Raw genomic sequence first — 16,880 nt, 5'->3', positions numbered from 1 at the left:
GAAAGCATACCAGTGCAAGTAGATAAATAGGTACCGCTGCAGCGAGAAGGTAAACAATGTTTTCATGCACTCTGGCTTCCATCACGGTGTTCCGTCGCATCAAAAGCGGTTTAGTCCTGTTGGCCACATGACCCGGAAAGCTGTCTGTGGACAAATGCTGGCTCCCTCGGCCTGAAAGTGGAGATGAGCGCCACACCCCGTATTTGAATTAGATGAGACTTAACTGTTCAGTGGTCCTTTATCTTTTACCTTCTAAACATTTGGTGTCCTTGTTGACACAAACAGGGCCAACCCAAGAAGGGGTGAGTGAAGATCTGCATCAGTAACAAAGGAGGTAATAACTTACATCAGGATCTGCTGCCCCTGTGGATCCTGAAGGCTGAAGCAGATGCCTCAACTTGCCTCACAGGTGGACCGGCTGTGGTCACATGGACACATTACGAGAAAGCAAGCTATCTTCATGAGCAATGACAGCACATATTACTCTGGTATCTTTGCAACATCCCAGATGTTCCCGAGAAGTAAGCAAAGGTATGTTGATGTCAGTTCCAGGAATGTTGCCAAACAGCTTTTGATTGCCTGCTTGAATGGCAGGATTTGCTCTGCTGAGATAAGTGCTTATGCAAGGGAGATAAGAAACAATTAAAAAAGTTAACAAGCAACCCAGTCCTAGACATTCCTTCTTAGAAGCGAGTTCTAGAGTTCAAGTAGGATCACAGCCTGAATAGTGAGGCTGACTTCTGAAAGCAGACTTGCAAAAGCAAGTGCTTTCAAGTAGCTTTTTGGATCCTGGCCACCGTTGTTCAATTTTGCAACATGGTTTGAAACAAGTAAACTCTTGCAAGAGCATTTCCTGGAAACACTGGAGTCCTTTTCTGCAGGCAGCAACCCAGAGCTGAGCCACGGAAACCCTTTGCATTTCCTCCTCTTTGTTCTTATTTCACAATGCTATTGCTATTGTTAGCCTATAGAAAGCTTCATATGGGGCAAAAGGAAGCAGAATTAAGCTCAGGGTGGGGTGGGGGGAGCTACCACGAGCCTGTCTCTTGCTCTTGCAAATATTCAGAAAAGCTAAGAGCAGGCCTGGTGTCATCACACGGCATGTCTAGTTCCCACATGCAGCTTAAAAGATGAGGCAGTAAAGTTGTTTTCCTCTGCTGTGTTTTAAGTTGCATTTTTAGGTTGCTGTACACACCACATAGAGTAATATATTTGACTGGTGCACATTACTGTGTTTGTTTCCTTGTGCCTGCCTCTCTCACACACACCCCAACTCCTACCCATCTGAAAATTCAGGACAGATAAAATAAAGTACCGTATTTTTTGCTCAATAAGACTCACTTTTTCCCTCCCCAAAAGTAAGGGGAAATGTGTGTGTGTCTTATGGAGTGGATACAGGCTGCACAGCTAACCCAGAAGCCAGAACAGCAAGAGGGATCGCTGCGCAGCAGTCCCTCTTGCTGTTCTGGCTTCTGGGATTGCTGTGTGAAGCCTCTTCAGGTCAGCAGGAGGAACGCTCTCCCTGCCCTGAAGAGGCTTCCCGCGGCTATCCCAGAAGCCAGAACAGCAAGAGGGCTTCTGAGATTCAGAATATTATTTTCTTGTTTTCCTCCTCCAAAAACTAGGTGCGTCTTATGGTCTGGTGCATCTTATAGAGCGAAAAATACGGTACTGATTCACGTAGTTAAACTGTGGAATGCACAGGTCTTGCTTTGGACAACGGGTTCCAGGCAGGAGCAGTTTGAGAACTTGGAATTGCAAAGTCAAAGCCCATAATGACTCACAACAGAGCCAAAGCCTGAAAATGTGTATGTGTGAAGCCAGCTCATGGGCATTCGGTGAAGCTGAATGTTGGACAAACAAAAAGGAGTGCTCCTTTACACAGTTCATAGTTAAACTATGGAACTCATGCACACAGGAGGCAGTGACGGTCAACAACTTGGATGGTTTTAAAAGACGATTGGACAAATTCATGGAGGGGAAGGCCATCTATAGCTACTAGCTACAATGCCTATGCTCTGCTTCCATGCTCAGGGGCAGTGATGCTTCTGAATACCAGCTGCTGGAACCTGCAGGAGGTGGTGAGTGCCCTTGCATTCAAATCCTGCTTGCAGGTTTCCCACAGGCATCTAGCTGACAACTGTGAGAACACAATATGGGACTAGATGGGCCTTGGGCCTGATCCAACAGGCTCTTCTTATGTTTTTGTATGCAGGTTTCCTGTGTTAGCCAGGCAAATAAGTCCCATCAAAACTACAGCACAGGGAAGTTTCAGTATAACAGGTCTCCCTCAATAATTGGGATGGGCTCATGGTTTCAGCCCACTCAAGTTTGCGGTGTGGGGGGATGAGTGAGCCGAGGCATTATATACCAAGTGAGTAAGCAAGGCATCTCAAAAGTGGAATCCAACTAATCAGACTTCATCAGATCAGTGGATCTGGTGATGTATGAATCACTCCTTCCATTGATAACAGTTATTCTCCACCTCCTTACTGGGGAGGGCAGTGCAATTGCCATAAAGATAAGATTTAGCAGTCAAGCATGGTTAGATAGTGTTGGGAGGTTGTGGTTTAACAGCATCTCATAGACCTGGTTGTGACGTGATATGGAAATATGGCTTGTGGTCGTCCAAAGTTTATTTTGCAGCAGAGACATATTCAAATCCTTTATTATTGGAAATGTATATATATATATAAAGAAACCCGTGGGATTCCTGGGGCCACTTTGCTTGAAAACGATGTGCTAAAGCAACCTCTTGGGCCAGATCCTCTTCCAGTGGTGTTGAACACATGACTGTGCATGAACAAAGCTGGTTTGGTGGTGGAGAACACAGTAAGCCTGAAAATTGCATGCATTTAACTTATGCACATTCAGATTTAGGTGTGTGGTAATATATGGAGGAGGGGGCAGATTCCAGGGGAAATGACTTTCACAATCCCACCTGCCATTGAATCCAATGGGTTTTGATTCTATATGATTTTGGCTTTAGGAGCAATCCCTGGAGCGTAACCCCTGTGTAAGTTGAGGGCTTCATCCTCCCAATTCCATATTTAGGTTGCATCATCACCGTCAAACCAAAGAAGGAACTGGGAACTCCAGATACAGGAACAAATAATCACTTTAGCCCTCATCCTTGGCCTAGAGAAGAAAATTCTGTGTAGGTTCCACCATAGCAGGAAAACAATGCTAGGTAGCTGAACACTTAAGACTGAAATCATAGGTGCATTGGTTGAAGCAGAGATGGCTACCTGCGGCCCTCCAGCTGTTGTTGGACTCCCATCAGCCTCAGCCAGCTTGGCCAATGGTCAGGGATGATGGGAGCAGTTCTCCATCAACTGGGCCAGGTTAAAGGTAGTTGAGTTAATGAACAAAGCCCAAAAAAAGTTGGGCCTCCAATACCTCAGGGACTCCCTGATTCCTGGTGCCACCTCAATTGCTGGAATTCTCAGAAGGGGGACTTCTGGTGGTTCCTCACACCCTGAGGGTCAACTGGCCTTGGAGACTGAGCCTTTAGTGTGGCACGCCCTGCCCTGTGGAACTCCCTGCCAGTAGAAGTTCATCAGGAACCATATCTCCATTCTATGTGACATCTTTTGATTTATTTTATTTATTTAGACATGCATTTACAGCATGATTCTTTCTCTCTTTCTCTCTCTTTTTTAAAAAAGCAGTTGGTATTTACTGATGCTTTTAATGATTTTTTCATGGACCTTTCGTTGATTTTATCCTTAAAACTTGTACAGTGGTACCTCGGGTTACATACGCTTCAGGTTACATACGCTTCAGGTTACAGACTCCGTACCTCTGTACCTCGGGTTAAGAACTTTGCTTCAGGATGAGAACAGAAATCATGCGGCGGCGCGGCAGCAGCAGGAGGCCCCATTAGCTTAAGTGGTGCTTCAGGTTAAGAACAGTTTCAGGTTAAAAACGGACCTCCAGAACGAATTAAGTTCTTAACCCGAGGTACCACTGTACTCTTACCTTGCTTCATTTTCATGAAAGCACAGATGAGAAATTCATCAACAGACAAACAAACATCTGGCAGGCCACAGATTCCCCACCCCTTTTTGAAAGCATTCTAATTCAGTACCGGAAAGGCACTTCAGTGAATGTTCATGATTGCAATTACACCCCAAATTTACCTTTTCCCCAACAGTGTGGAAGAAAATCCCCCGCAAACTGCTCCTTCCTATGTGTCTGCCCCAAGTTCTTGGCCACGCTGAGGTGAAACCCACCTGCAACCTCCAGGGCAACCTCCCATTTCCTTCGCAGCTTCCACTTTGCTCTCCAGTGAACCTGACAAACTCTGGGGAGAAAAATACTGTGAAGAGTCAGCATTGCTGAAATTCACACGGCTCTCCTCCGTGTTCATTGATGGTGGGGGTGGGTAGGAGCCGGCAATGCTGAAACCGAGAAGGCTCTCCATGTGCGTTGAGTCTTATTCCAGCCTGGTCATTTTCGTTAGATCGCAGAGAAGGAGCTCAGCATCTGTGAAAGTGTCTCGACTTTCCTACCGCGTAGGATGGAGACGCTTAAATGCATGTATGCGTGGTGTGTTCAGCCACCACCACATACGTACAACGGGGCGGGGGCGGCCTCAGAATTGGCTTTAGCTGTTCTCACAAATAACACAAAAACCACGGAAAGTTGGAAAAGCAACTCATCTCTCTGCGTGGACGCTGAGACGGTTTTAAGAAACCCTGACCCAAGCGCATTTAAAGGCATTCACTCAGGACAGGGCTATGCGAAAAGGGGCTGCCTTGGTTCTTAACTATGGGGCAAACTATGGGTCCAACTATGGGGCAAAGCAGTAGTCACCCCCCAGGACCCTGGTCTCTCTGACAGATGGGGAGCTGGAGCTGATAAGAAGGACCAACCTCCCAAATGAATGAATATTGCCAATCGTGCCTCTTTCCTCCACGTCTTGTGGATGCGGGCGGGATACTAGTATCAGCAAGAGGTTCCGGATCTCGGGAGGTCCAGTTCCCCTCTTGCAGAAAGCGGAAGCTCGGCCTCAGCAAGACTTCCCATGCTCTTGGACGCGCCTGTTTCGGTGACAGGGGCTGCGGCTGCCTCTTTAAAAGAGGGGGCGGGGCTTTGTTGGCAAGAGGTGCGGGGGAGGGAGAAGACGAGAGAGAGCGGCGGGGAGAGCGCGCGCTCGCTCGCTCGCGCCTGCCCATGCCCGGATTATTATTTTGGTGCTCCTCTTTGATCCATTCAGAAATTCCTGATTGCGAAAGGAAAACAAAAGGGGAGGGGGCCAGCCTCTTCCGGAAGGCGGCGGAGGCCGCGCGCGGATTGGATGGCTCTCGTTTGGGGCGCACGTGCGGCCGAGGGGAGGGGCGGGCAGGGCGGGAGGCGTCAGCGGCGCGCAGCACCTTTGCAAAAGCAGCCGGAGCGGCGAGAGGCGGCCGAGTGACTTCGGGAAGAAAGCTCGCCGGCGACCCAGGAAGTCGCCGTCGCCGCCGCCGCCCCGGGAGCCGAGAAGCCTTTTCTTTTACGCGCAGCGCCAGGCGCGCCACTCCTCGCGTGGAGCCTCTTTGAGGAGGAGCTGCTGCCGCTGCTGCTATTGCCGCTGAATCCACCAGTCCGCCTGCCCTGTGTGTGTTCGCGATGGCCGGATGATCGCTCGGCACCAGCTCGCCACGCCGCGCACCATGGCCGCGAAGGAAGACCTGTACAGCAAAGTCACCCCCCGGAGGAACAGGCAGCCGCGCACGGGGACCATCAAGCACGGCTCTTCCCTGGATATCCTCCTTTCCATGGGTTTCCCCAAAGCCAGAGCGTGAGTTAGGCCGGAATAATAATAATTTAAAAAACCAGCGGCGGGTGGGTTGGAGGGGGCGCCACACGGTACCACCCCATTATTTATTGTTTTAAGAAAAAAAATCCCGATCTGTTGTTTTGTGCGTCTGGGGGAAAGAGTGGTTGAGTCATCCCTTTTCCTCCGAGAGAACCGAGAAGGCGGAGCCACGCTAATTAATTAATTAATGGATTGATTGCTTTCCAAAATCGGATCTGCATTTCCACCCGGAGAGGAATGCAGAGGAAAAGAGGAGGAGGATGAATGGCAGCGATTTGGCAGCCTGTGTGGTTTGTTGCCCCAGCGTGTGCGCCGATGCGATGGCGGGAGAAGCGATGCCGCTCCGGGACGGCGTGTCCGCGCTGCCGCGCGTGCAGGAGCGCTGCTGACATCTTGCCGGAGCTGTCCTGTGGGACGCGCGTCCAGGGGGGTTTAAAGCGGGTGCTGCGCGCTCTCTCTCGCGCGCGTTTGCATTTGTGCATCGGGCTCCTCGATCCCGCTCTGCAGCGAGTAGGCAGAGAGGCCGATCTGCCTGGCGCGCGCACCCTCGCATACATACACACATACACACGCACTGCAGTGTCATGTGCATTTATTGGTGGGGCGGGTGCGGGGAGGTAGACGGCACGTTTCTTCCGAAGGCGCTAGCCAGCAGCTTCAGCGGCGATGCAGACGGTGGCGAGAGTGCTGCCTCCTTCCTCCTCTCCCAGTTTAAAGGAGGAACGGAATCGCCCAGCGGACGCTTGAGTCCCTGCCTTCCTCTTATTTTTCTGGTGAAGCCCTTGGCTTCTAAACAACAGCTTGCGAAGGCTGCTAGTTCCAGGAAGGTGGCCGCATCCAGCCTCCTCCTTGCAAGGCCTCCTTGTAGTAAAGCCATTGTTCTCCAGGGTATCTGGCAGAGCTTGGCATCTGGGAAGCAGACAGGTAGGGCATCTTCCAGACTCTGGCTTCTTCATCTTCTCAGGAATGGAGGAAAGAGTCCCCACAGGAATATAGGAAGCTTTCTTTATGCACGCAGTCGGACCCACTGATTCACCACTTTCAGGACTGAGGACCTTGGGCAACTGCCACCAGTCTCAGGCCATCACAAGGGTGTCTCTCAGTTCCGATGCTGAGGATTGTCGCTGGGCCCTTCTGTGTTCAATGCAGATGCTCTCCCACTGAGAGCTGCAGGCTGTTCTTGGAGACAGCAGGCCCACGACTCTGGTGGATGCTGCCTGGCTAACAGATGTTGCCCCCCACCCATATTCAGAAAATGATCATTGGTGGGGAGAGATATCCACAAAGGAAGCTGCCTGGTACCCAAGTCACAGCACAGATCCTATCATCCTTGCCTTTGGCTGTGAGGCCTGGGGCTGTTGGGAGTTGGAGTCCAACAACACAGAGATGGAGGGCACCATGTCTACCACCCCAGTAGACCATGCTGTCATCACTGTGCTGCAGAATGTTGGACTAGATAACCCTTCCCACTCTAGAATTCTGTGATTCTTTCCTAAGCTACGTGGACCAATGCTCTGACGAGGCATAAGAATGTAATGAGAGCCTACTGGATCAGGCCAATAGTCTATCAAGTCCAGTATCTTCTCACAAGGGGCAGTCAGATGCCCAAATGTGAGGACAACATCCCTCTGAGATTCCCAGCAACTGGTATTCAGTAGCATGCTTTCTCTGGCAGGTAAAACACCGTCATTGTGGCTACTAGTGGCAGCTTCCTACATGGATGTTGGCTACAACTATGTAATAATCCAGCACCTTTAACCAGCAGACGGACACACAGAAATGCAAGCAATTAAAGCTTTTTGCAACACTCACCTCCATATCAATCAAAGCTTTGCTTTGCTATTTGCATGCTGGGGCTGCTGTCAAAAGCACAGGAGCACAGCAAAAAGCATTCTTAAAGAAATGACCAACTTACTGGCCTTGAAATCATTATCACATGTGCTGTTGTTCCAGCGACTTTAATAACTGGGGAAGCAATGAGTGTCATGTGTGTCGGAAGTCGTTCAAACTAGATTATTCAGAAACATAAAGCTTTGTAATCCTAGAGCTTGTGCTTTCCTTAAGCAATCTCTCTCTATCTCTCTCCATATATGTGTTGGACAGTATGTCCAATATGTGGGATTATTAGATTTAGGATGAAATTGAACTAGAAAGGTGTTGGGCCAGGTCGGTCATGGCAGTTTTGATCTGCTTAGCTTTTCCTTCTATAGTCAATCTATCGTGAACTAATGCACACAGGCTTCACTTTTTCTAACCAGCATATTAAATGTGGGTCTATTTTTAAATCATCAATGGAACACCATGGCTCAGTGCAGGCTTGGATTTTTTCCCCCTCAAGTGCTATCATTTTTTTTTCCAGACTCAGCCCTATGGAAGGCATAACAAAATATCAAGCACCTCTCAGCACTTGGCTAGTTTTGTTGCAGCCAAAATTTCTTCTTCCATGGCCCCTGGCTATGCAGCACTACTGAATGGCCTTTGGATGGGGCAGTGGGAAGGGGAATGGTGTTGCATTGCTGGGTATTTAAGAGATTCTGCACCTCTTACATAAATGAAAATGAAAATGTGTGATGTTACCATATACTATATTTTATATGCATAGGTGTGCTTTAGAATTTGAATGTCACAGGCCAGCTAATTTCCCATCCAAATAATCTCAAATCAATGCATTTGCAAATTGCCCCCCACCCCCAAATCACTCCAAACCAGTTCCTCTTCAGTTCACTTTACCCCCGATTAATTTCCCAACAGATTATATAGCTGTTCAATTTCTCTTTAATTACGCCCTCATTCATTACCCCCTCAAATCATCTCTAGATAAGGTCATTTTATAGTAATTGATTTCCATAAAGTAATGTCCCAATCGCACCCACCCACTCTCTAAATTCAATACCTCCTGAATTCATTACCTACCCAGAGATACCAGGGGGGAAAGTTCAGAGTCTGTGCCCCATGAACACCCCTCACCCCAGCAACACCCCTTCCTTTGTACCCCCATGGTTGTGAGATGTGTTTCAGCAACCTCACCCCACCCACTGCCCTACTTCCTTATCTTTATGTATGTCAATGATGAAGAGCCAGATATAGATGCTGAGATCTACTGCTGAAATGCAGCATTTGCAAATTGCTTTGGCTGAGAAAGGAAGGACTATGGGCTCAGATGGGAATACAGTGGCCTGCCATTGCTCACTGCAGAGATGTGGGATTACAATTTGCATGGCTGGTACTTATCCATATTTGAACACCCTGGCTATATCTGGATTCAAATTTCAACTGAGAGTGCACAGCTATATCTGCTTCTATGCCTTGGTGTTTGAAGATCTGAAACGGAAGCCAATTGTGTTGTCACAACTACAAATAAGGTGTTTGGAGCAAGTGTCCCATCTCTCACCTTAAAACACTGCTTTTCACAATAGGAGGTGTTCCAATGAGGTCACATTGGGGAAGAAGTTAATTAATGTGCTGATGAGACTGCAGAAAGCTAATGAAGCAAAGGCATTTATAATTAGAAGCCAAATGTGAGTTGCTTTTTTGCAGGAAGGGACAGCCAAGGAGATTTAGCCGGCCTCCAAACATCCCCAGGTTAAGGGAGGCTCGTTTCCCTACCCAGATGCTATCTGGATATGAACAATTAAAGTAAACTGTAATATGCTTTTCCTAGAGCTGGTCTATACGGAGAGAACAATTGGATGTAATATTTTTTCTCAGCTTGTTGGGTTCAGAGAGGATCACCTCTGTGTATCCAAGCAAGTTTTCCCAATCCTCCCCCCACCCTCCAGACATTGTCACAGAGGTGTGCAAGTGTCTTGCGCTTCAGTCTGTTGTGCTGCTGCTGTTGTGCGCTTGTGAAAGAGGTATGGCCCTATGACTTTATAGAGGACTCTTTTTTTTTTTAATTGTAGCATCTCTTACGGTTGTGAATTCCAGCTCTTCCTTTCCCACCCGTAATCAAAGTTGACTCCCATCGTACTTCAGTGCCTCTTGGTTCCAACCAAGACTGTGTGTACTACGCTGAGCTCCATGGCAACCCAAAGCCTATTGTGGGGGGGGGGGGACGGGATACTCGGTTTTTGTGAGTTGCGTAACTTAAGCACGCTTCTTACATGATTATGGTTTTGCTAGCTGTGAGAGGGAGAGGGGAGGGGCACGAAGTTGCTTCCATAACTTCTGCAAATCTTGTTCAGCCTACCCTTTTTGACTCCTGATCTCAGCCGATGTTTCCCATGTGCTTTGAGGCATATCTTCAACCAGCCAGCATGAGCAAAATGCTCTCACTAGCACAAGGCACAACACCCCCAGGTAGAATATTCACATTGTCTTCCATCATCCTCAAATGCAATGCTTTGCGATGGAGCCAGTATCAATAGCTTTGCCACAGTGATTTATGTTCCATCTTCAGTAAATGTTAGTTTCTGGGGCTTTCAGGTGGGGGAACTGCAGTTGTGGGCATTTGGGTGGCCACTATGAAAGCCAGGTACTGGTCCAGATGGGCGTTGGGGCTGATCCAACTGCAGGGCTCCTCTTACATTCTCGGTGCTCACTTATTGGTTGTGGAAAGTGGAGAAATCACACAATGTGCATAAATGTGTGAATCAGGCCTCTGTTAAAGGGGTTTGGCTCAGTCTTGAACCTGGGGAGGCTATTCAGTGATCCCAGGATGCTTTTTCCTATCCTGCTGCTTGTTGCTTGGCTGCCTTGCTTGGGTTGTTTTGAGCTCCTATGCCATGTTCTCTGTCTATATCACACTATGATCTGGTGTAGGTAAGCTGATACGTGGTGGGACTTGTGGGGTGAAACGTAGGGTTTCCAGGAACCCTTGCTTTTGTGTACAGATCCATCCATCTGGCAAGTCAGAGTACTGCAGGACAGAGCAGTGATGTAATCGCAAGCACTGGATTGATTTGCCCACCTAGACTGGCCACTGGGGCCTCCTATGTAATTTTATTGTTATTTATTTATATTTTATAACTCACCCTTACTCCCAAAGGGAGCCTAGAATGATTTGCATGAATCATCTTTTTATATACAGCTGCATTGCAACATACTACAGACAAAAGGTCAAATCCAGAAGTGTAAGAAGTCCTAAAACTCTTGACCAAGCGCCTGGATAAATAAATTTTGCAGTCATTGTGTGCTTACTGGTTGTAGGTGAAAAGGTGGACTGCCTGATTTCCCTCAGGAGGGTATGCCATAACCAAGGTGCTGCCACCAAGAAGTCCCTGTTCTTCATACTAGTCCTACAGATGGAACTACCATCAGGACCTTCCAAATGACAGGTCGCAAGATACAGGTGGAGGTGCTCCTTTTAGCCCTTGACTCCCAAGCCATTTAGGGTTTTGTACAGTAGCATTAACTCAGGAGGCCACCAGCCTTTTGTAGGCCTATGGGCACATTTGGATTTTTGAGCAAGGGTTGTTCTTTCCACATCCCTCTGGCTTCCTCCTCCCACAGATCAGTCCCTGTCTACCACAAGACACAGAAGTGTGCACGCACACATACACCAGTTTTCTCAAGTGATTGGGGATGGGGTGGGAATTGGAGCCAGTACAATTTAATTTGAGCCTTGGAAAGCACACTGAGCTGAAAGAGGAAGAGGGGAAGAGTGTAATCCCGCCCAGGGAACCTCGGGTGAAGGGCGGGTTATAAATACTATTAATTAGCTAACTAATAACTTCCTCCTTTAGCAATATGCACTTCTCAAGGGATGAGAAAGGTAGCTACGTTCACTAATTCGTGGCCAAAAAGGCAGTGAGTAAGTGGCAGTGGGTGGGGTTCACAGATGCTAGGGAAATACTCAAGGGCAACATTACACCCATGGGTGCTGTGTTGCCAACCCCTCTGCTAATGCCTGAATTGAGCCTTGTAGCTCATGGGCAGGCGATGCATTCGTCCAAAGGTGATTTGATCTCCTTTTGCTGCTCCACATAATAACTGGACAGCAGTGACCTAGACCAGAAAGGCTGTTTAAAAAAAGCATCCTGTTTGGGCTTTTTGCCTGGACACTATTCTACCTGGATCAAGTATGCTGTGATGTGTTCTTCACTCCATTCCTTGGCCCTGATCTCCCGCCTCCCCTTAAATAATAACTGGCTGCTCAGTCTTATAGTAGTCCTGTGTCAGAGCTGGGCTTGGATCCAGTGGCTTTTAACTTCCTTCCACCTCCATGGTTTAAAGTTCTGCATTTCTCCAGAGCTGTCTTTAATTCCTCATTCACCTCTAAGCTTTGACTCTCTCACCGCCTCTGTGCAATTCTGAAAAAAGACTTTCTATTGATCTCCCACTTCTATGCCAGCAAGAGTCTGGCTTGTACTCAGCTATGAAGTTTCACTCATTTTATGATTTTCTGGGTGTGTGTGTTTTTTTTAAAGGAAGCAAGGATAGTTTGTTTGTGGTGGTGGTAAGAAAGTCTCACAGGCTAGTCCTCTGAGAACCACTTGGCTGCCATCTTGGAATTGCCCAGAGGTGGCACCTCTGAAGTCCAACAGCAGTGTCCAAAATCATCTCTGCAGACCTCATGCAAGATGAGGACCTAATCTGATGACTGGTCAGTGCCCTATGGCAGGGATCAGAAACCTGTGACCCTTTGAATGTTACTGGGCTATGTGACTGGCCTGTCCATGAGGCAGACTGAGGTAGCTGCCTTAGGCAGCAAAATCCAAGTGGCCCTTCTGTGGCCAAGTCACACCGCTGCCAGAGAGCAGAGGGGTTTCTTCCATTTTCCTCCTAGGTTTTCAGCACATGTTGACCATATTCAACTTCCTCCTGCCACCATGAGGACTAGGAGAATACAACTATTTCATTTTTTTAAAAGTAATGTGCATTATTATTTTTTTTCTTTTAAAAAGAACCTTATGTACCATCCAGAAATATCATGGACAAGAGAATAGGCTTGTGTTTTCCTAGTGCTGGCAGAGAAAAAGGTTGCTGAGAGGGGCTTTTAGCTCCACTACTGGACCTGGATTGTGTGTTTTGAGTTCCTTCAATTTGCCTTTTTGCCTCTGTTTCAGCAGATGAGTAAATGTAGAATATCTGGGAATCTATGAGAGTACAGTGATGAAGTAACCTTGGACTAGATCCTTGGGGTTCCCTTCCAACTCTGCAATTCTATGATTCCACCCAAGCATTTGATGGCTGCAAAATACTGCCCCAGTGACCTTGAAAATTATTAACTTTAAGAGTTTGTGATTGTTTTTAAGGGTTGTACCCAGCTAAGTTCTATTCTACAGACCTATTTAAATTAATGGACCTAGGTTAATCATCTCCATTAATGTCAACAGGTCTACTCTTAAGTAGGAGTAGGATTGACTACACCCCTAATTGGTTTAAGTACGTTTTTATTTTTAATTGTATTGTTTTATCCCTGAGGTGCCTGCAGCCCTGTACTACTTTTGGGAGGAAGGGAGGGATTCAGGTTTCATGAATCATCGTCATCATCAAGGTATTGGTGTGCCAAACATCAGCAGTTGCTTGTTCTGCAAAATCCACAAACCGACAGAAGCCTTGAAGGCAACAGGGCGCCTTTTCTTCCTCAGTAAGAAAATGTTGAGAATGTCTGGCGTGAAAGGAGAAAGCGGGCAGCTGGGTGGGAGGCCAAACATGCCTTTTGTCAGGTGTTCTCCTAGGAGATTGGGGTGATCTTGGGAGGAATAGACACAAACACAAAGTCCTGTTGTTTTGCAAAAGCCTCCGGAGCCTTCTGCAAACAAGACGGCCAAAATTAAACTTAGCATTAAAGAGGAATTGGGCTTGGGGGTCTAGAATGGCTCTCTGTGCCATTTATTATACAAAGACAAGTGAGTCATATTTGGTCTCCTAAGTAGCTTGCAATAAATATTTGAGAGACTGCGCTCCTTGTTTCTTTAAAAACAAAAGAAAAGAAAAACAAATCTGTCCCCTCTGCGAGCTCTCTTGGTTTTCTGTTTTAAAGTATCTTCCCCACATGCGCACACACTCTCTCCTCTGTTCTACAATTAGGAACAATCATGTGTAAAAATGTGTGAACTTGAAATAGCAACTTGAACTGCTGCCATTGCAATCCTGTGCACTCTTTGCAGTGCAACTTACTCCAAAATAAAGCCACACAAGGCGTAGGCCCCTCTGATTCAGATCAGAACTGTGGTGGGGTCACAATTTTAATCCTGTTCACCCTTTTCCTCAAAGGAAGGACTAATGACATTATTAAAAGTGGCCTTTATTCAAGTTGTTCTTCTTAGCCTTGACACCTTACCTGCAGAATGGGGGTACTAATGCTGTCCTCCTTTACAGTGCTGGCATACGCAAAAGAGCCAAGTGCTTTGAACATTACAAATACGTATAATTATTGTGATTTATATTACTTTGTACACCTGAAAGAACTTTCCCAGTTAACTCAGTAGGAAATTCTTTTTAGGCCCGGGTTGCAAAAGGAGTTGTAAATGTCACTCTGCCACTTTTCCTGCCCACTCCTTAAGCAAAGCTGTTGGGTCTGTTTTGTTGCAAAAGCAGCCTTTTGCCCATCACTTCTCGACTAGCATCATTACCTGTCTGCTTGCTGTAGGTACTGGCTTGGAGAGCAGGATCTGAGATCAGCTTTTTTCTCTATCCCTCTTCTGTGGCAGTGGCTGAGGAGTGCTGCGCATCTGGTTTGGAAATGAGCCCAAAGAGGGGGAGAGCTGAAGGGCTGGGAGAATCAAATGTTGCAATCGAACAAAGATTCAGCAATTGCAATAGCAGCTGTATGGGGAAGAAAACACTGGCAAGGGAAGTTACCATTTGGAGTCGTTCATTCGGGGGCTGAGAAGGTGTCGTTCCACATAAGGAACTGTAATTGACCCATCCTCCGGAAATTAGCTGTCTTTCAAATGTTCTTAATAGGAAGGCATGAAACACACACACTCTCTGTGTGTCACATACATTATGTCAACCTAGACATTTTTTTACAACTGCTCTTTTAGTCTAGAGACGACTCTCTGCCTGCATAGGAGTTTTTGGATGCTTCAGGGACCACTTTCTGCATTTGGCTAGGCTGCCATGTGACCCCCATCTGACAGAGGAGGCAGCCTTGCAATGGGGGAAGGGGCTTTGTAGGTCACCTGGAACAAGCTTCTGCTTGAGATGGCAAGCCCAGTGATGGAACAACCTGAGCAGACAGCTGCCTGCTTTCCTCTCTGAAGCCATTCAGCAAAAGCAAATTCACCCCCACCCCCGGCAATTGGTTCCATTGTCAAAAAGTTCCTTTTAAAAGTTTGTCCTAATGTGCAACCAAGATCTACCCTATGAAATCTAGTCTTGCCCTTTATGCAAGGACGTAAAGAAGAGCCTACCAGATTGGTCCAAGGGATCCTGTTCTCACAGTGGTGGACCAGATGCCTGCAGAAAGTCTGAAGGCAAGGTCTGAGTGCAGGAGTGGTTCCCTTCCCATCTGTGATTCCCAGCAACTTGCATTCAACAGCATTCTGCCTCTTGACTATGGAGGAAGAGCGTGGCCATTGTGGCTGGTAGCCACTGATAGCTTTCTCCGCCATGAATTTGCTTAACAATTTGTTGCTTGGCTGATTAAAGGAAGGGGGGGGATGATTGCGGTTTATAAAACCATGCACAGTGTGGAGATAGTGGTCCCTCAGTCAAAGAGTCTGGGACACCCAGTGGAGCCAACTAGCAAGAGATTCAGGACAAGTGAGAGAACGAATTCTTCATACAACACTTTAATCTGTGGGACTCATTGCCCCAAGCTGTGATGATGGAAACCAGCCGAGATGGCTTTAAGAGAGGCTAGGACAAATTGGTGGTGGAAGACCACGAGAGGTTTAGATAGATGGGACGACAGATAGATGGGACCTTCAGGTTCAGAGCCAATGTTTCACTGACTGTCATTTGCTGGAGCGGAACAATGGGAGAGTTCTGTTGCGCTCATGTCCTGGCTGTGGGTTTCTCCAGAGTTTTCTGATGGCCACTGTGGGAAACAGGACCTTGGCCCAGATGGGCCTTTGGTCTGATGCAGCAGGGCTTTTCTCATGTCCTGCAGGAACTGTAGACTCAGCCACACAGATGAGAGATACGGATATATGAAATGAAAACATGATACTCCAGCAAGACTGAGCATTGCCCGCTGTTTCTGTGCGGTGGCGATGCCTGCTTTCCCCGTTTGATAAGCCTTGTGTTTTTTTTTCTTGGCAAGGAAGGAGACCCCCGCTGCAATAAAAGGCCCAGCTAAAGAATATTTCAGGAGCGTGTGTTTTTTGCATTGCGAGTTTTGTCCTTTGGCATCACATAGTCCTGATTGGCAAATGCCTGGTGGTTTGAGACCAGGGCTTGCGGCATGCTCCCGTTACTTCTTACACAGCGCCTGGTGTGCTGACACTGACAGGCTGACTTCCTGTCTGACAGTTTTTTTCCACTGACCTTCTAACGAGTGTCACATCGCATGAAACTCCAAGAAACGTGGCCAGATGTCTCCGAGCCGGAGAGTGTTAAAGGATTCCTAGTCAGCTGCACAAGAGATGGCTATCTCTGTGTGATTATTTACCAGCAAAAGGGGCCCTTCGCTTTGTGAGTTGGTTGTGTTCAGGGGGCAGCGGTGGATGACTTGGTCAGTTTTCATTTCTCATTTTTGCAATCTGAAGCCTAGCTCACCACATTTTCAAATCAACTTGCAAATTCGTTTTATTTATTTTAGGTCCTTACAAAAATTGGTCAGCAGTTTAGTGTTCATCTCTCCTAACAGACACACTCCTATGTGTCATTTTACCTAAAATACGCATTTTCCCAAGCAGACACAGTTGGACTGTCTTCACCCCTTTGGTGAGTTACATTGCGTTTCCGTTTGAAATTATAGTCATTATTTCTAAATTTGCATCTATTACATATAAATTTCACATATACAAATCTGGATCCTCTTTTTCTTTTTCTGAAAATGATGATGATGCATTTTCTCTTTTGGAACGGTACATAAGGGGTGACCCTAAGTGGTATTTAGTGATTGATACAACTGAAGGAATGTGTGGGAAGGTTCTGGTTTTACAAGCCCAATTTGTCTTACAACATTGCAGGCTTGGGCTGACCTCTAATGTGTCCTCCTGACCACAGATTACAGGGTAAG

At 47.1% G+C, this 16,880-nt stretch overlaps 1 protein-coding gene across 1 annotated transcript in view; it reads left to right on the top strand.

Moving 5' to 3' along the window:
- Positions 1-5,116: 5,116 nt before the first annotated feature.
- UBASH3B (ubiquitin associated and SH3 domain containing B) overlaps positions 5,117-16,880 on the top strand; it is a 79,736-nt gene continuing 67,972 nt past the window's right edge. The window contains exon 1 of the mRNA XM_083588619.1: positions 5,117-5,785. Coding sequence (XP_083444745.1) covers positions 5,622-5,785 — 164 coding nt within the window. The 5' untranslated portion in view covers positions 5,117-5,621. The remainder of the gene's footprint in view (positions 5,786-16,880) is intronic.

The sequence above is a fragment of the Podarcis filfolensis genome, assembly GCF_964270895.1.
Source record: "Podarcis filfolensis genome assembly, chromosome: 15".
NCBI classification, from domain to species: Eukaryota; Metazoa; Chordata; class Lepidosauria; order Squamata; family Lacertidae; genus Podarcis; species Podarcis filfolensis.
Note: the sequence above shows the minus strand (reverse complement) of the source record. Positions and strands in the feature narration are given on the sequence as shown.